Raw genomic sequence first — 20,596 nt, 5'->3', positions numbered from 1 at the left:
TGGATGTTCCATTCATTTACATCATTCTGTTTCGGTGGTTCCCCCACTGGGTCAAGCCCCATTCCTGGCCTCCATCCGGTCTGCCCATGATGCAGAGCGCTAAAAGGTGTTATAAATACTGGAGTTATTCATCTCTTGTCACTAAACCGGTGTTGTTCTCAGCCAAAGAGAGAATGATCTCCACCCACTGCTCTATTTCTGAACCCCCGAAACAGAAAATAACCAGGGAAGCGCCAGGAGAGCGGGCTCCATCTCTAAGCCAATGTAAACACAACAACCATCCCACAGCAGAAGCGACATGGATGTCATGTGTCCATGGGGCCTCGTACTAACTTCAGATCTGGGCATGTCTCCCGCATTGACATCGGTGCTTAGAGAGAACGTTTCGGATGTGGCCCATCGCCAAGAGATCAAGTGTTTGGCCTATAGTCAAGGGAAATGTTGCATCGCGAGGTAATCATCCTCACCTTGCTCCTCCTATGGAAGGGTCGTCTCACATTCCATCCAGTGTGCCATTAAAGCTTATGGCGAAAGCCTTCAAAACTATTTTTAGAAAAATAGGTTTTCCAAAACACGCAGGCACCAACATTGAGTAAGCGCCGACGTAAGACCAGGTTGGTCTTTTGAATGAGCGAGGTTAGACAAACATGTTATTCAGGGCCTCCGGGTGTTGGTGGGTGTTGGGGGGGTGGCAACGTCTGTGGCAGACTTAGATCCAATGATGTCACTCTCTCACAGGGGGATGACAGGTCAAGTGACATCCCTCACGATGGGACAAATAAATGTTTCGGAAGAGAAATGACCAAACCCAATGCCGCCGGCAATACCACATGTTGTCAATGCTGTTTTTAGAGTGCAGGGTCACAGCTGAGCAACAATTTGTTAGAGATGGGAAAGGCACGGACCATTTTTGGTTTGATCGATGGTATAGATGAGCAAAGTACAACCACAAAACACTCACAAGGATTTGGAAGCCATAGTTCCTCTGTACTGGGAACTCTGTGACATCATAACAGGTGGACAGGTCAATCTCGCCGTCCATATCAGCAGCCTGGAATAAAACAACAAAAAGATCAAGAAAAATGTCAAGGGCAGTATTAACATTACACTGCATACATTGTTTGTTTGTTCTTTTTTTTGGGGGGGGGGGGGGGGGTCTTACCTCCTCAGCTATTGAGTCCCTGTAGTATCGTAGACTCTGGTCTGTGAGAACAAACCAGTGTTTCTTCCACTAGGAGGTAAATAAATATAACATTTACTAGTTTTGTTAAAGCATACTCTCCTACTTAAATCCATGAGAGATGTCATAAGGCACTGCTAATCATTTAGAAACACAACCATGATTCCTGCTCATAAAGTATATTACCATTCCATCCTCGTATAGCTTGGTCATCCATCCTTTCTTGAAATTCAACAGGTCTGGCTACATTGAAAACAAAAAACAACAACAGCTTCAATTCATGACACGCGATTTACAACTAACTTATGCTCATGGCTCTCATTATCAGTGTTTTCGCTGCTTTATCGGTAGTCATTTAAGCATAATATGTAATAGCTCTCGGCTAACAAAGTAGCTAACAGATTTTTGTCCAGAGCCAGACAGCTCACTGCAATGCTCCCAATAAACAGCCAACAGCTCAGCAGCTAACAGCTAACAGCTTTTCAGTCCACGTTGCCACCCAGATTCGACTAATGGGAAGAGTGGCCCACCCAACCCAATAGCGACCTTTCGTTGAACCCTGAAATACAGTAAACTTGCAAATGCATTACAAAAATATAATTATGTTGCCATTACGACAGAACTGCTACAGTCTTCAGATGTCCAAAATATCTATATTAGTGCTATATTTATATTAGACCTGGACTCGTTCAACTAATATAGCAATCACAGTGCAGAAAGAGAACCCCTTCTATGCTTTCATCCACAGAAAGACTCAATGAATGACCACTCGATCCACAACAAGTGAGCTCTTCTTCGCCAAACTCTCACTGCTCAATGAAGCAAACCAAGAACGTCTGCTGTTAGACCACCAGAACTAAACCGTCCATTTAGTCAACAAACAGGAACTGCGCTACGTTCGACCCCTACCTTGTTTCTGTTGATCCTCATCAGGTGTGGCACGGCCACGGTCTGGTGGAGACTCATTAACACACACTCTCTCTTCCACTTGACTCCCTCTCTCCCTCGCTCTCTGTGCGTCTTTGCACAAAGAGCTGGCGCTTTAACACCCTTCACTCCAGCTATTTATAACAGGGGGGGGTTTGTGTGTGGGGGGGGGGGCTATTTTGGCAGCTGCAGCTCGGCCATACCATCCACACGTTGACAGGAGGACCACTAACACCACCCCGGGACAGTTCCCAGATCATATCTAAGTAACACTGAGATCCATGCATGTAATCTGTTAGTAAAGTAACCTAGGGTAGGGTAAAGTAACATAACCTAGTACAGGCCTGGGCAAAGGCCGGCCCGGGGGCCATATGTGGCATGCGACCTGATTCAATACGGCCCGCAGAATAATGCTTAGATCACAAAGAATTTGCGATAGTAAAGTTTGGAGAAACGTATTTGTTATTCGGATTAAAAGCCCAATGAATACTCGCCTTTGTGTAATGATGTAACTCCCACTGCTTGTGGGACATTTATTTGAAGGCACATATAAATAACTGCATGAGGACAGACAGTGACTGACAGGCTGACACACACTTCACAGTTACAAATAGTAGCTAGCTAGAAATTGTGCAAAAAAAAGAGTTTTTCAAAGAAAAGGAAAGTAGACAATGAATGTAGGGTGTTCCAGCAAGAGTGGACATCAACATATTTATTTATTGAGGTATCAGGGAAAGCTGTGTGCTTAGTGTGCAAAGGGCATTGCTGTCTTGAAAGACTACAACTTGTCCTGACACTTCCAGACGAAGCATGCAGAGAAATATAGGAATATGTCTTCTGAGCAGAGGACAAGTGCATCGAAAGAGTTGCTTTCTCAGTATCAAAAGCAGCAAGGACTTTTCACAAAACGGCATTCAGAAAACGACGGAATTGCGAGAGCTAGCTATGCACTGTCCCACAAAATTGCCAAACATAGCAAGCCATTCGCTGAGGGAAAATTCATTAGAGAATGTTTAATTGACTCTGCAGCAACTTTGCCCCGACAAGAAATAGCTGTTTGAAAATGTTTCCCTGTCAAGACGAACAGTGACACGGCGTGTTGAGGACAACGCAGAGAATATGAAACAACAGTTGAAAGTCAAGGTAAAGGATTTCAACTATTTCTCCTTGGCCCTGGATGAGATCAGTGATGCAGTTGTTGATATTCTTCCGAGGCATAACCTCAGACTTTGAACATATAGAAGAGCTTGCTTCAGTGCAGTCAATGAAGAGCACAACCACAGGGAAACATTTATTGGAGGAGGTTAATAAGTGTGGCAAAGCTAGGAACTGAGTTTTGACATTTTTTCCAGTGTAAACCACTGATGGGTGCCCAAACATGACAGGAAAAACCATTGGCCTTTTGAAAAGGATACAAGATCAAGTAGATGAGCTGAACCCAGATGAGAAAATCGTTTACCTGCATTGCATTATTCATCAGGAGGTGCTCTGTAAATGTGTTCTGAAAATGAGCCATGTTGTGGATACAGTCACTAAAGTGGTACACTTCATAAGAGGAAAATCTTTAAACCACATGCAGTTTATCTCACGATAGGAAGAGACAGAGTCAGGTCATCCAGACCTCCCCTACCACACAAACGTGAGATGTCTGAGTTTGGGGGAAGGTGCTTAAAAAGGGTGTGGGACCAGAAGTCGGAGATTGCAGAGTTTTTGGAAATTAAAGAAAAGTATGTGGATTACCCTCAACTGCAAAAGGCAAGACAAAGAACGGTTGGCTGATTTTGCCTTCACCGTGGACATCATGGCCCTCATGAATGAACTGAATTCCAAACAAGGAAAAATTACTCCTCCTGACCCGGCAAGAAGAAGCAGACAATCTCACCCACCTTCCGACACAATTAGTCTGTTCCCTATCAGATGACAACAATCTCACCCACCTTCCGACACTACTAGTCTGTTCCCTATCAGATGACAACAATCTCACCCACCTTCCGACACTATTAGTCTGTTCCCTATCAGATGACAACAATCTCACCCACCTTCCGACACTACTAGTCTGTTCCCTATCAGATGACAACAATCTCGCCCACCTTCCGACACTACTAGTCTGTTCCCTATCAGATGACACTACTAGTCTGTTCCCTATCAGATGACACTACTAGTCTGTTCCCTATCAGATGACAACAATCTCACCCACCTTCCGACACTATTAGTCTGTTCCCTATCAGATGACAACAATCTCACCCACCTTCCGACACTATTAGTCTGTTCCCTATCAGATGACAACAATCTCACCCACCTTCCGACACTACTAGTCTGTTCCCCATCAGATGACAACAATCTCACCCACCTTCCGACACTATTAGTCTGTTCCCTATCAGATGACAACAATCTCACCCACCTTCCGACACTACTAGTCTGTTCCCTATCAGATGACAACAATCTCACCCACCTTCCGACACTATTAGTCTGTTCCCTATCAGATGACAACAATCTCGCCCACCTTCCGACACTACTAGTCTGTTCCCTATCAGATGACAACAATCTCACCCACCTTCCGACACTACTGGTCTGTTCCCTATCAGATGACAACAATCTCACCCACCTTCCAACACTACTAGTCTGTTCCCTATCAGATGACAACAATCTCGCCCACCTTCCGACACTACTAGTCTGTTCCCTATCAGATGACAACAATCTCACCCACCTTCCGACACTACTGGTCTGTTCCCTATCAGATGACAACAATCTCACCCACCTTCCGACACTACTAGTCTGTTCCCTATCAGATGACAACAATCTCACCCACCTTCCGACACTACTAGTCTGTTCCCTATCAGATGACCAGCGGGAGAAGTATACATTGCTGCTGCGTGCTTTGAACGGTGAGTTTTCTCATCGTTTGGAGGATTTCAAAGTGTTGGAGAATGACCTGCTGTTGGTTTCCTCTCCTTTCGCCTTCAATGTGGATAACGCTCCCACTGATCTGTAACTTGAGCTTATCGAACGATTGCAAAAATGCATTCTAATGTGGCCTTCCATGGAAAATAATTGCCCAGACCTGACCTAGTATAAACTAAAATGACCTAAAGTGAAGTAACCCAGTGTTAAGTAAAGTGAAGTAACCCAGTGTTAAGTAAAGTGAAGTAACCCAGTGTTAAGTAAAGTGAAGTAACCCAGTGTTAAGTAAAGTGAAGTAACCCAGCGCAAAGTAACAACCTATCACAAACTAAAGTGACCTAATATAAAGTAACCTAGCATAAAGTAAAGTGATGTAACCTAGCGCAAAGTAACAACCTATCACAAACTAAAGTGACCTAATATAAAGTAACCTAGCATAAAGTACAGTGGAGTGACCTAGCGCAAAGTAACAACCTATCACAAACTAAAGTGATCTAATATAAAGTAACCTAGCATAAAGTACAGTGGAGTGACCTAGCGCAAAGTAACAACCTAGCGCAAAGTAACAACCTATCACAAACTAAAGTGATCTAATATAAAGTAACCTAGCATAAAGTAAAGTGATGTAACCTAGCGCAAAGTAACAACCTATCACAAACTAAAGTGACCTAATGTAAAGTAACCTAGCATAAAGTAAAGTGAAGTAACCTAGCGCAAAGTAACAACCTATCACAAACTAAAGTGATCTAATATAAAGTAACCTAGCATAAAGTAAAGTGATGTAACCTAGCGCAAAGTATCAACCTATCACAAACTAAAGTGATCCAATATAAAGTAACCTAGCATAAAGTACAGTGGAGTGACCTAGCGCAAAGTAACAACCTATCACAAACTAAAGTGATCTAATATAAAGTAACCTAGCATAAAGTACAGTGGAGTGACCTAGCGCAAAGTAACAACCTATCACAAACTAAAGTGATCTAATATAAAGTAACCTAGCATAAAGTACAGTGGAGTGACCTTGCGTAAAGTAAAGTACTGCCCATCACTCACAGTCATAGAGGACTCGGTCACTCGGCGGTCCAGGGACTTTGCCCTCCGGAAGTTGAACGAGCAGGACACATCAGGAACGCGACGCTCCTTCTCAGCATCCAATGACATCTCCTGAAAATGCCCAACATATAGGGTCGACATGACATGAATCCATTGGCTATGAAATATTACTAAAAACACTCACTACAGCTCATATAAAGCATTCGCTTTATCTACATTTTTTGCTTTATAACCTCATTCCCCTCAATCTACACACGATACCCCATAACAGGATTTTAGAAACCTTTGCAAATTTGTAAAAAATAAAACAAATACCTTATTTACATAAGTATTCAAACCCTTTGCTATGAGACTCAAAATTGAGCTCCGGTGGATCCTGCTTCCATTAAATCATCCTTGAGAGGTTTCTACAACTTGATTGGAGTCCACCTGTGGTCAATTCAATTGATTGGACATGATTTGGAAGGCACACGCCTCTCAATATAAGGTCCCACAGTTGACAGTGATAGTCAGAGCAAGAACCAAGCCATGAGGTCGAAGGGATTGTCCATAGAGCTCCGAGACAGGGTTGTGTCGAGGCACAGATCTGGGGAAGGGTACCAAAAAATGTCTGCACCACTGAAGGTGCACAAGAACACAGTGGCCTCCATCATTCCTAAATGGAAGACGTTTGGAACCACCAAACTGAGCAATCAGGGGAGAAGGGTCTTAATCAGGGAGTTGACCAAGAACCCAATGGTCACTCTAACAGAGCTCCAGAGTTCCTCTGTGGAGAAGGGAGAACCTTCCAGAAGGACAACCATCTCTGCAGCACTCTACCACTCATCATTAAAAGGCACATGACAGCCTGCTTGGAGTTTGCCAAAAGGCACCTAAAGGACTGTCAAGACTATGAAAAACAAGATTCACTAGTCTGACGAAACCAAGATTGAACTCTTTGGCCTGAATGCCAAGCATCACGTCTGGAGGAAACCTTGCACCATCCCTACGGTGAATCATGGTGCTGGCAGCGTCATGCTGTGGGGATGTTTTTGTGGCAGGGACTGGGAGACTAGTCAGGATCGAGGCACAGATGAACAGAGAAAAGTACAAAGGGGTCATTGATGAAAACCTGCTCCAGACCACTCAGGACCTCCGACTACGACGAAGGTTCACCTTCCAACAGGACAACGACCCTAAGCACACAGTCAAGACAACGCAGGAGTGGTTTCAGGACAAGTCTCTGAACGTTCTTGAGTGGCCCAGCCAGAGCCCAGACTTGAACCAGAACTAACATCTCTGGAGAGACCTGAAAATAGCTGTGCAGCGACACTCTCCATCCAACCTGCCGGAGCTTGAGAGGATCTGCAGAGAAGAATTGGAGAAACTCCCCAAATACAGGTGTGCCAAGCTTGTAGCATCATACCCAAGAAGACTTGAGGCTGTAATAGCTGCCAAAGGTGCTTCAACAAAGTACTGAGTAAAGGGTCTGAATACTTGTGTAAATGTGATAGTTTACATTTTTAATACATTTGCAAACATTTCTGAAAACCTGTTTTTGCTTTGTCATTAAGGGGTATTGTGTGTAGATTGATGAGGGGGAAAACAATTGAATCCATTCTAGAATAAGGCTGTAAAGTAACAAAATGTGGAAAAAGTCAAGGGGTCTGAGTACTTCCCGAATGCACCGTAAACTACTGTAGTGTATGTATTCACGTAAATTTTAACACGGTTATCTTCATATTGACGTCAACAAACATTTATGAAAGGTTTATGATGAATGAGAGTTCCCTGTAAATTGGAGCTAATGTTAGGTGCCATGTATGGTTTAACACAGCCTTGTGTTAGGGGGGGATGGAGGGGGGACATTACCTGTTTGCAAGCGAGGGAGCGTCTCTCGCTACGCCCCTGCCTCTGGACAGACACGGTATTGGAGGGGGGCTCCGAAGGAGAGGTGGTGTCCATGTGTTCCACGCCCTCCCCATCCCCCGACTCAAACTTCCCTATCACCTGAGAACGCCTGTGGAAAACATACACATACGCAGTCAGCCAGCATCACACACACACACACACACACACACACAAAATCATGAACAGTATCACATAAACAGCATGACATAGGGTCTTTGAAAGCTCAGCTATGGATCATCTCTTGCTGTACATTTTGTTTCCAATAACTGAAGAGTAACATGTTTTTTATAAGGCGGCTGCCGACTGTTTTCCAGTAAAACACGAGGCTCTAACACACTCAAGCTGCTGCTACTAAAACCGTCTGCAGCCTTTCTTCTGATGAAGTCGTGTTACTCTTCCGTCGGCCATGCGTCAGGATATAACACACAATCAAATGAGCTGCAAAAAAAAAAAAAAAAAGAGCAAATCCTCTCAAGGTCCTAAGCGTCAATGTGCGTTGACTAAAAGAGCAGAGCAGGACTATGGAGGCTGCTTTGTGCCAAAAATCTATAAGTCTATAGTATCAGTCTGGTTTGAATGTAAGAACATTTTGATCAATGACGACATTGGTTCATCATTTTGGCACAACACATATTCCATAGAGAGAATGTGTAAGTGCAACTAGAAAAGGAAAATGGTCCACAAGAGACTGATAGAGTATGATGAGTATAGAGTGTTATGTGAAGAGATCAAACTTCAGATGGAGAGGAAGGAGGATCATTGTAGGATTAAGGACCATATTCCCAGGAGCAGCAGCAATGGCAGCATCAGCAGCGTTAGCCAAGGAGACTGGACCAGTTGTGAGTGACTGACTGAGCGTGTGAGAGATTGTGAGTGAATGAGTGAGAGCGCGTGTGTGTGTGTGTGTGTGTGTGTGTGTGTGTGTGTGTGTGTGTGTGTGTGTGTGTGTGTGTGTGTGTGGTGGAATGAGAGAAAGCAGGAGTCAGCGGTAACCAGCAGGGCGCAGCAGGACGGAGGTGGAAGGTTTGGGAGGGCAAATTTTCAGAAGCTCCTGGAAGAGACAAAACAAAAAAAACAAAAAAAAATAGCAAAGTAGACAGAGCTGGACAGAGGGGGAAATATGCAAGCAATAAACATACGTTGGTTTTTACATTTGGCTCCAAGAGAACCATTCAATTATGAAAGAGGCAGTAGAGGATCTCGAGGACTGCTGCCACTAGGTGGGGCCAGAAGACCAATACAGCTCATGAAGATCATAGTAATTGAATTTAGTGGAGGGTTGACAAAACCAAAACACTGAAGATCGCATGCGTGATAACATTCAATATAGTCGGTGGGCTTACAAAGCAATGCTGGGTGTAGTGTGGGTTTGACTGTTTCTAAGTGCCTTTGTGCATAAGTTAAATAAATGTGCGGGTATGTGGTGGGTCATCTCAATATCCTCACCTGCGCTCCAGCCCAAACAGCCTGGCCACCTCCTCCCGTCCGGGGCTGCGTGTGCGCGCCCTCAGCTCCACCCTCTTCTTGTCCGAGCGGAAGGCCTCGCGGTGGCTCAGCCGGCGAGCCCGCGGCACGTTCGACAGCACCACGTAGTCCTTGCCTGGTCGTCCCACTCTTCCCCCACCACCACCGCCAACATTCCCACCTGCCCCGCCTCGGCTGTCCCAGCTCAGGGCATTGCTGCTGGGCTCCGAGTCAAGGGAGCTCTGGGAGGAGCTGACAGTGGAGTAGCTAGGGGAGAGGAGGGCGCCTGGGGAGGGGAGGGGGTCTGAGGAGGGGTAGTTCAGGGAGGTGTTGGGGTACGAGGGGGAGTCACAGGGGCTATACCTGTGGTGGAGGACGCCGAGGGAGGTAGAGGTGGTCAGGGGCTGGTGCTGGGGAGGCTGGGGGGGCTCCGGCGACTTTGTCTTCTCCAGGGAGAAGTAGCCACTCTCCACTCGTACCTTGCGTCCGCCGCTCAGGGAGCTACCGTCTTGCACCACACAAACAAAGCAGAGTAAGGGAAAGATTACAAAAAATGTTTGGCAGAAAATAAATACACAAGCACGTACACTACGTGGTCAAAAGGATGTGGACACCTTCTCGTCGAACATCTCATTTCAAAATCATGGGTATTAATATGGAGTTGGTCCCTCTTTGCTGCTATAACAGCCTCCACTCTTCTAGGAAGGCTTTCCACTAGGTGTTGGAAGATTGCTGTGGGGACTTGCTTCCATTCAGCCCCAAGAGCATTAGTGAGGTTGGGCACTGATGTTGGTCCATTAGGCCTGGCGTTCCAATTCATCTCAAAGGTGTTTGATTGGGTTGAGGTCAGGGCTCTGTGCAGGTCAGTCAAGATATTCCACACCGATCTCGACAAACCATTTCTGTATGGACCTCACTTTGTGCACAGGGGCATTTGCATGCTGAAACAGGAAAGGGCCTTCCCCAAACTGTTGCCACAAAGTCGGAAGCACAGAATCGTCTAGAATGTCATTGTATGCTGTAGCATTAAGATTTTCCTTCATTGGAACCAATGGGCCTAGCCCGAACCATGAAAAACAGTCCCAGACCATTATTCCTCTTCCACCAAACTTTACAGTTCGCTCTATGCATTCGGGCAGGTAGCGTTCTCCTGGCATCCGCCAAACCCAGATTCAACCATCGGACTGCCAGATGGTGAAGCGTGGTTCATCACTCCAGAAAACGCGTTTCCACTGCTCCAATGGTGGCGAGCTTTACACCACTCCAGCCGACGCTTGGCATTGCGCATGGTGATCTTAGGCTTGTGTGCGGCTGCTCGGCCATGGAAACCCATTTCATGAAGCTCCCGACGAACAGTTCTTGTGCTGACTTTGCTTCCAGAGGCAGTTTGGAACTCGATACAGAGTTTAGCATCTGAGGACAGACATTTATTTTTACGCGCTATGCGCTTCAGCACTCGCCATTCCCGTTCTATGATCATGTGTGGACTACCACTTTGCGGCTGAGCCGTTGTTGCTCCTAGACTTTTCCATTTCACAATAATAGCACTTACAGTTGACCAGGGCAGCTCTAGCAGGATAGAAATATGACGAGCTGACTTGTTGGAAAGGTGGCATCCTATGACAGTGCCACATTGAAAGTAACTGAGCTCTTCAGTACGGGCAATTCTACTGCCAATGTTTGTCAATGGAGATTGCATAGCGTTGTGTTTGATTTTATACACTTGTCAGCAACGAATGTGAAATAGCCGAATCCACTAATTTGAATGGTTGTCCACATACTTTTGGCCAGGTAGTGTATGTACATGAACACAGAGCGAGGATATCAACATTGGCGTCCAATAACTGCCTTGGCTGTTGATTACAAACTAAAATGACTGCTATGCTGACACCCAAAAATGTATTGGCTCAGGTGCTTTGGTGAAAGAGTGTCTCCAGTCTTTCCTCACCCTCTCTGGTGACGCTTGACCCCGGGTGGCTCTGGGTCAGCTGGCTGAGACAGGAGGCGCTGCGGCTGCAGGGGATGGTGGATGCCCTGCTCCATCTCTCCTCCTGCCACAGTGTGGAGCGGCTGGCCGGCACCCGCTCTGCACTGGCTATACTGCTGGGCAGGCAGGGGATACTGCCCCCGCTACTGGTCACTGTCACCTTGGCTGGGCCAGGCTCCTGGGGGTAGAGGTGGGTGGGGGGGGACGAGAACAGTAAAAGGAAGAGAGAGGGAAAGACAAGAGTGCAAGAGGGTTCAGTGGAGGAGGAAAGAGACAAATGCAATCGTTACACATGTCAACAATGAAGATGAATCGTGACCATCTATTGAGTCCATGTGTCCATCTCTTTCTTTGGGGGAGCTTTTTCATGTATTCCGATGACTAAGAGTTCCTTTAGCATTTTCAATAAAAGTTTAGCGAAGAGACCGTATGTACAAAGAGTATTGTTTCATTACAGAACAGCACAGATTGACAGATTTAAGAGGGATGGAGGGAGGGGCAAAGTGAAAGAGAGGCAGACAGACAGCTCAACAAAGAACAAAGAGCTCCTTCATGGCAGTCACACCTGTTGTTGTTGTAGAGGACCGAACAGACAAGGGAAACATTCTGTGGGATAGAGATGTGACGACTTATGCCTGACTTCATACTTAATGTCTTCAAATGCTTGTTAATAACAAGGCAGTATATTTACTGTAAAGTCCCTGCTCATTTATGGTTTTTACCAATACCTGCATTCAGTACATATAGTACACATACACACAAAACAAATCCGTTTTGGCATGTAATCAGGGATAATAAAAAGGTAGACTCTTGACTCTTAGTATTTTGCGATACTGATAATTCTTACTTCCGTCAGCACCGCTCTTCCCTCCTTTCCCTGCGACTATATTTTTCGGATATGTTCTTTTTTTTCTGAGGGTACTTTTGACGCCCTTTCATGATTTCCAATTGGTAGTTACAGTCTTGTCCGTACAGGAGTTGCAGCGATGGGGCTCGGGAGAGGCGAAGGTCGAGAGCCATGCATCCTCCGAAACATGACCCCGCCAAGCCGCACTGCTTCTTGACACACTGCTCGCTTAACCCGGAAGCCAGCCGCACCAATGTGTCGGAGGAAACGCCGTACAGGCAGCGTGCATGCGCCCAGCCCGCCACAAGAGCGCGATGGGACAAGGACATCCTGGCCAGCCAAAACCTCCCGTAACCCGGACAACGCTGGGCCAATTGTGCGCCGCCTCATGGGTCTCCCGGTCGCGGCAGGCTGCGACACAGCCTAGAGTCGAACCAGGGTCTGTAGTGAGGCCTCTAGCACTGCGATACAGTGCCTTAGACCGCTGCAACACTCGGTAGGCCCTGGGATATGTTTACGTGTGGCCGGAGATAATGAAATCTGAATAGACCCTTGCTATCTCCGGCCAATCCCCTCTCAAACAGCACATATGGAGGCATGCCACTGAACCCTGAATTACTGCCTTTGAAACAAGAAAGATGTATAAGAGTGTCCACTTCGATCCCCCTCCACCTGGATTGATTGGAATTGGGATTAAGGTTTGAGATTGGGATTGAGATTGTGTAGCCATTCGGGATTGAAGTACATCCAGTTTGGCTCAACTCAAAGCATGTCCGTTCATGTCTCTGGTGATAAAATGATAGCTCGGACTTCGTACACCCTGCAAATCGCACAGAGCCTTTGCAGTTAGGGGGTGGATCTATTGGGCGGCAGGTAGCCTAGTGGTTAGAGGGTTGGGGTCAGCAACCGAAAGGTCGCTGGTTCTAATACCCGAGCCGACAAAGTGAACAATGTGTTGGTGTGCCCTTGAGCAAGGCCCTTAACCCTACTTTGTTCCAGGACCCTGTAAAACAACACATTTCACTGCAGTGGTTAGAAGGTGTGTATGTGACAATAACACGAGTCTTCACAGTCAGGTGGGCCTGACAACGGAACCTTATGGGGGTCCAATCCAGAGGTTGGTCTTCTCAACAGGGTTGAAGATTCTTGAAGCCTGGAACAGGACATGGAGTCACTAATGCCCTGCCGGTGGCCCCTTGCCATGGCGGAGCAGATTTTCTTCCCTCTAGCCTCAAAGTCCCTGCTACTCAAGACCATATAGCCAGGAGCAAGGATTTGGAGGAGCAAACATTGCATTTCTGTCCCAAGGTTTTTTTTTTTCCAACTAGAGAGGATCATAGAAAGACAGTTTATGGCCACTCTCACGAAAAGCCAGCAACACCAGAATGGCCTGTCAAGATACAATGGACTTAACCTCTCCTTGTCAGGTGCTGTTTGCCTTGGAACCACTTCCCAGAAAGCAAACAGATGTTTCTCTGTGCCTACGTATTTACAGAGCAGACAGGAATCTCTGGTGAGAAACGTGTAAGCGGGTGGAGCGGTTTCAGGTGGAAATGGCTTCTTAGCACCGTTTTTAGTAATGGGGAAGTGGAGAAACATTCAGTCTTACATTGAATATGCACCTATGTGACAAGCTCTTTCCTATACGCTCTGGTACAGAGATCAGTCAAACGGCGCTGGTCAGACCTGGATGCGACGAGGACGGAAAGCGATCTGGAACCTGCAATGAAAGCGTCATCACTCGCTCAAGTAAACAACCTTAATTACATGGCTTGGCCTTGACTCATTGTACCGTATGTCTGCAAGTGGATGCCGCCAGAATGTCATTGACTCAACACATACCATACTTGTACCTACATATAAAAGAGAAGTACAGAAAGTCAGGCAGACAGTGTTTTGTAGGAACAAGCAATAACTCCTGGCCCCCCACTGGTCTGGTTTTCCTGATCCAGAGCACTGTTAACCCAGTTTTGTCCCCTGCATTTGTTCTGTGGTTTCTGTGCAGAATGCTGCCAGCCAGCACCAGTAATTACTGCTACCGAGTGGGTAAAGGGAGGGCACAGGGAGAGGGGGCAGACAGACAAGCCAATTAGACAAAGCAAGACAGACAGACAGACAGAAAGAAAGCAGCTACGCTCACTGCTGTGCAGAGCAGACTTCAGGAACACAGGACTTAGGAGGCCAACATGGCATAAAAGTGAGGGTCACCCCTCTGTCTGTGTTTTCTCTTAAGCAAATTAGGCTGTTAGTGTCTACTAGACTCAGTGTGTGTGTGTGTGTGTGTGTGTGGGGGGGTCTGTTTCGGTCCACTGCCATTAGAAGACCCAGACAATGAGCTTCGGAGCCAGTCTCTGCGCCCGCCACAAATCTGGCATCACATCAAAATGAAAGGAAGAAAGGAAAATAACAAACCGCACCGCAAAGTGTGTGGTCTGTAGAGGAGGATATTCAATACCATTACTTCATCTAGTCATTAAAACCTCTTACCTTTACGTTACCCTCTTTTTTTCATGTATCTAACTCTCTAACAGAGAGAACCTCTGTAGTGTAAGCATGTACTGACATGGACATTTCGTTTAAATTCCCCTCAGGGCAAAAGTGTCTGTCATGTTATCATACAAGCCTCTTAAATTCAATACAATAACACGACTTCATACCAAACCAGTCCATTATACCTAATCGTTATGATTCATCTTAAGCTAGTGTGTACTGGTCCGATATCCACCATACACCCTGTTACAATAAGACCATTCAGTTTGTTGGAGTACATTATACAATAGGGCAGCGGTTCCCAAACTCGGTCCTGATTCAAACGATCAAAGCTCGATGATTAGTTGATCATTTGAATCAGCTGTGTAGCGCTAGGGCAATAAACGCAAATGTGTACCCTTTGGGGTCCCGAGGACCGAGTTTGGGAAGCCCTGCAATAAGGAGACCACATATCCAATACATTGTACAGTATATACAGTACTTAATTAGAATCTCAGAGTGGAGGGCATGGTACCTGAGGAGTGGGTGGCTCCACTTTGCGCTTCTTCTTCTGGTTCTGCTTGTTGGTCCTGGGATAGACCGTCAGGGCCTCCTGCCATCTGCAGAGACGATCAAAGGGGCAAAAATCTGTCATTAGTGACAAATATAAAAACAAGACAAAACTCTAGACTGATGGTTCCCAAGCATTTTTTTTGTGTGAATTAAGACCCATCAATAGGTTTTTGGAGATTTCCCATGAGCCACTGAATAAACAAAAGCACTGTTCCTAGACGTGACCCAGTCACAACCCGAAAACAAACAGGCTGTGACCTGCCAGCTGGTCCTACCACTTGGAAAACACTGGTTCTGGTCTGTGAAATACAGTACGTGTGTCTCAGAACACTCATCACCAATTGTATTTTTGATTTGACCTTTAATTTAACCAGGTAGGCCAGTTGAGAACAAGTTCAAGCCAAGGTAGACTACTCTTTGTGACCAGGGCCCGGTATCCCAAAAGCATTTGAAGGTTAAGTTCATCGTTAGAACCTTCGTAAAAGGATTGTTAAGTCCCCGTGCGGTTGAAAGCCCTCATTTACCAATTGCCTCAGACCACTCGTAGAACAGCTAAATCCATCGTTAGATGCTTTTTTTGACCCCCCCCCCCCCCCCCCCCCTGCCCCCCGTGTCACTTTATAAAAATAATCTTTATATGTTTATCTGTCACCTCTGTGACCACCGCTACAAACAAAAGTTGTCAATGTCTATGCAAAAACAAAGAAAAAGGTTAAGGATAAAAAGATGCTTCAAATGAAAACCGAGATGACCGCTTTAAAAAACAAATACAGTAGGCTATACAGCCTAGGCCTATATAAACTCAGCAAAAACGTCCCCTTTTCAGGACCCGGTCTCTCAAAGATCATTCTTAAAAATACAACGATCTTCATTGTAGAGGGTTTAAAACACTGTTTCCCATGCTCGTTCAATGAACCATAAACAGTTCATGAACATGCACCTGTGGAACGGTCGTTAAGACACTAACAGCTTACAGACGGTAGGCAATTAAGGTCACAGTTATGAAAACTTAGGACACTAAAGAGGCCTTTCTATTGACTCTGAAAAACACCAAAAGAAAGATGCCCAGGGTCCCTGCTCATCTGCGTGAACATGCCTTAGGCATGCTGCAAGGAGGCATGAGAACTGCAGATGTGGCCAGGGCAATAAATTGCAATGTCTGCACTGTGAGACACCCAAGACAGCGCTACAGGGAGACAGGACGGACAGCTGATCGCCCTCGCAGTGGCAGACCACGTGTAACAAACACCTGCACATGATCGGTACATCCGAACATCGCACCTGCGGGACAGGTACAGGATGGCAACAACTACCCGAGTTACACCAGGAACACACAATCCCTCCATCAGTGCTCAGACTGTCTGCAATAGGCTGAGAGAGGCTGGACTGAGGGCTTGCAGGCCTGTTGTAAGGCAGGTCCTCACCAGACATCACCGGCAGCAACGTCACCTATGGGCACAAACCCACCATCACTGGACCAGACAGGACTGGCAAAAAGTGCTCTTCACTGACGAGTCACGGTTGTCTCACCAGGGGTGATGGTCGGATTTGTGTTTATCTTCAAAGGAATGAGCGTTACACGGAGGCCTGTACTCTGGAGTGGGATCGATTTGGAGGTGGAGGGTTCGTCATGGTCTGGGGCGGTGTGTCACAGCATCATCGGACTGAGCTTGTTGTCATTGCAGACAATCTCAACGCTGTGCGTTACAGGGAAGACATCCTCCTCCTTCATGTGGTACCCTTCCAGCAGGCTCATCCTGACATGACTCTCCAGCATGACAATGCCACTACCAATACTGCTCGTTCTGTGGGTGAGTTCCTGCAAGACAGGAATGTCAGTGTTCTGCCATGGCCAGTGAAGAGCCCGGATCTCAATCCCATTGAGCACATCTGGGACCTGTTGGATTGGAGAATGAGGACTAGGGCCATTCCCCTCAGAAATGTACGGGAACTTGCAGGTGCCTTGGTAGAAGTGGGGTAACATCTCACAGCAAGAACCGGCAAATCTGGTGCAGTCCACTCGCAGGAGATGCACTGCAGTACTTAATGCAGCTGGTGGCCACACCAGATACTGACTGTTACTTTTGATTTTGACCCCCCCCCCTTTGTTCAGGGACACATTATTCTATTTCTGTTAGTCACATGTCTGTGGAACTTGTTCAGTTTATGTCTCAGTTGTTGAATCTTATGTTCATGCAAATATTTACACATGTTAAGTTTGCTGAAAATAAACGTAGTTGACATTGAGGACGTTTCTTTGTTTGCCGAGTTTATTTCAATCATATTGAAATACATTTCATGTTCTATTAAATCAGTTCAATTTTGCTAATTGTAGGTCGTCTAACTTTTGCCTCAATATATTTCATAATGTGTGACAATATGTGCACAATGATGTGCCAAATCATTGTAATATTATAGGGTAAGGATTAGAATAAGCCCCCTCAATATTTACAGCCATATAGGTCTCTAGGAGCTGATCCGTCGTCAGTATTGTGGAACAATTATAATGTTAGCTCAGATTTGAAGGGAGAAAGCGAATCCAAAAGTAGAGCTGCCTTTCCTTCGGTCCCATCTGCACTTGGTGAACGTTCTCGCTGGGTGGTATTTTGGGAAACACGTGTGTGACATCTTCGTCAGTTATAGGAACGATGTATGGTTAAACGCCTGTGAATTTAAGTTCCGTCGCTAATCGGGAAACCGTGCCCATGTAAGTACTGTACTTGGGAGACTCTTGACACCTAGTCAGTCCTACACCTTTAACTAGGCTTAAGAACAAATTCGTATTAACAATGACGGCCTAGGAAACAGTGGGTTAACTGCCTTGTTCGGGGGCAGAAGATCTTACCGACAGACTTTCAACTCGTCAGCTCATGGATTCGATCTAGCAACCTTTCGGTTACTGGCCCGACGGTCTAACCACTAGGCTACCAGCCACACCTACTGTACTTCTTCTGTCATGGCATTCTCTGATATCCTCAGATATACTGAATTACACATCCACTAACTGGCGGTGAGAATCCCTGCAGTTCCCACAACAACCAAATAGAATAGTCAGTCTGGATACGGAAGGAGGTGTTTGTCAACATTTGTTCCCCTTAAGTCACACACCAATCCAGCTAATGTGCGTCAAGTCATGACCCGTCCAGTCTGTATGAGTGGGAGTCCACAATACGTCAGCGGGGAAGTATCAATGAATTAATTCATATCTTCATAGGAGTTCAGGTTCAACTTGTGAGGTGGCAAACCTATTTTGTAGAAATGTGATAACTAGTTAACCGTTAAAAATCACATGAACTATTCCATGAATGAATGAATAACGCTGATAAAAACGGTAGTGGTTGCGATGGCCTAAACAATGGTTGTGTTGTGACTAATTGAAGAGCGAAGTGCATCACCATGGCACAGAACACAAAGCCATATCAATTCCCCCATTGTCCGGCCCTCTTGTGAGTGTGAAAGCCTATTCAACGTTTCTGCTCTGTGATATTAAAACACTGTGGCCTAATGAAAGTACTACAGGAACGTGGCTGGCTTTTGTCAAGGCAACCTTGGCGGGGTGGCATTTCAACACCAATCCAACAACAAATTGAATAGCAGAGATCTCATTTCAGTGTACTACTGGCATTCGTCTTTGCCCACTAGTAAAGCACCTCCTAAAAGTCCACTATCATGGCGCCTACAAGCATAGTAATGTCAGCAGCATAGATCTTAGTTTGTGGGACAAGAGAATGTTTTTAGCATGTTACCGCAAGTTAGCGTACAGATTAAGATTGAGAAAATTGTTGTATTGTGAAAATTGTTGTATTGAAAAGTATTGTGCCAAGATTGAAATTGTAAAATGTTTTCGATTTGATTCATTTTATTATTATTATTATTTTTTACAGCTGTTGTACAGTACAGTATACAATCTGGTAGTTTGAGATTGAAAGTGAGTTTTCATGCTGTCCCCCCTCATTCTGTATGTGTCAGGCCTAATCCCCCTCTATGGAAGACTGGGTAGCGGGGTGGGGGGAAAGCCAGAGGCTTATTCAGACCATGAGAAAAACAGAGATCCTCTTAATCTGGGTGTTTGTCATTGGCCCAGCCCCCCCCAATCAGATGGCAATAACACTGCCCGGGCCAATATGTTTCCAGGATGGCAGAGAGCCAGGTACAGCGGGAGGGAGGGGTCACTGTGAAGTGTGTCAAGAGGTGGGTCGTGAAGGACTTTGCAGGGGAGGGCAGTAAGGTTAGTGTATTATAAATTGGGGGGGTTGACAGAGAAAGAGGCATGGGGACTAGGGTGATTTGTTAACATGCAATGACAGTGTGTTAGTTGGTACGGGGACATAAAATGGTAGCTAGAACAGGAGTGTGTTCAGGAGGAAGGGAGATGCTAGCAGAGCAGTGCTATCACGTCTGTGGATGGACAGGAGGTACAAGGTTGGGCAGTGTATTATTATTTGGGTTTTTATTTAACTAGGCAAGTATTAAGGGTTGGGGTTGGTGAGAGGGCTTAATAAAAGAGGAGGTAGTGAGTGAATGCGGTGGTGAGTGAACGAGGGAGATGGGAGGCAGTGAAAGAGGCAGGGGGCAGTGAAAGAATGTGCACTGTCATTGCAGTGCGAATTAGGGAGAGAGCACCGACTGCACTGCCTGATAGAGACAGCAGGGGGCAGAGCTGTTCACACAGCAATGGAACAGCACCCACAAGGCTGTGCAACAACACTTTCTCTAGCCATCTTTTCCTTTTCCCTCTGACTGGCTTTCTCCCCACAGGTCCAATGACCTCTAGGACAGAACTCCAGTATTTGAAATCATTGGACACCAGGGCTTCCTCTCTTATTCTTCCCTTTATAGGTGAAAGCAATATGATGGATGCCTGCTTGTGGCTCAGGTTGATGTTTATTGTCCTGGAGGCAGAACGAAGCAACTTCCTCTTAGATAGGCCAGCTGCAAAGTTAAAACTGCTTATTGTAAAAATGCATAAACTTTTTCGTCTTCATTTAAGGTTGGGATTAGGCATTACGGTTAGCAGTGTGGTTGAGGTTTGGGTTAAGGTTGTGTTTAAAATCCGACTGTGGCTGTGCCAACTACATAATACTCTGCAGAGCTGCCTCCAGAACAAGATTCGTGATGAAAAACACTAACCTGTGCATCCACTTGTCAAAAGACATCCACTGAGAACAGCACGAATGTAAATGGGAGACGGAGAGGCCGCCACAACAAATGAAGTAGGTGGAGGGGTCGTTGTTGTGATCTCCCTACTACCTGAACTTTTCCAATAAGAAGAATATAGCTTTCTTACACTGTGCCCTAGCCAGAT

General features: G+C 45.9%; 1 protein-coding gene across 18 annotated transcripts in view; it reads right to left on the bottom strand.

Annotated features, from left to right (window-relative positions):
- mpripa (myosin phosphatase Rho interacting protein a) overlaps positions 1 to 20,596 on the bottom strand; it is a 108,266-nt gene that overhangs the window by 26,033 nt on the left and 61,637 nt on the right. For 8 of the 18 annotated variants that reach the window (XM_021565233.3, XM_021565231.3, XM_090202245.1 and 5 more), the window contains exons 5-12: positions 15,254 to 15,338; positions 11,364 to 11,580; positions 9,398 to 9,923; positions 7,913 to 8,060; positions 6,062 to 6,172; positions 1,367 to 1,423; positions 1,163 to 1,231; positions 962 to 1,051 (exon numbers count right to left, since the gene is read on the bottom strand). In XM_021565233.3, coding sequence (XP_021420908.3) covers positions 962 to 1,051; positions 1,163 to 1,231; positions 1,367 to 1,423; positions 6,062 to 6,172; positions 7,913 to 8,060; positions 9,398 to 9,923; positions 11,364 to 11,580; positions 15,254 to 15,338 — 1,303 coding nt within the window. Of the gene's footprint in view, positions 1 to 961; positions 1,052 to 1,162; positions 1,232 to 1,366; positions 1,424 to 2,089; positions 2,245 to 6,061; positions 6,173 to 7,912; positions 8,061 to 9,397; positions 9,924 to 11,363; positions 11,581 to 15,253; positions 15,339 to 20,596 lie in introns of those variants that run through there. The other 10 variants (XM_090202240.1, XM_021565234.3, XM_090202250.1 and 7 more) reach the window with 2 other exon arrangements.

The sequence above is a fragment of the Oncorhynchus mykiss genome, chromosome 16, assembly GCF_057628025.1.
Source record: "Oncorhynchus mykiss isolate SJ-2025 chromosome 16, ASM5762802v1, whole genome shotgun sequence".
In the NCBI taxonomy this organism is placed as follows: Eukaryota; Metazoa; Chordata; class Actinopteri; order Salmoniformes; family Salmonidae; genus Oncorhynchus; species Oncorhynchus mykiss.
The sequence above is the reverse complement of the archived record's forward strand: the minus strand, read 5'-3'. Positions and strand labels throughout refer to the sequence as shown.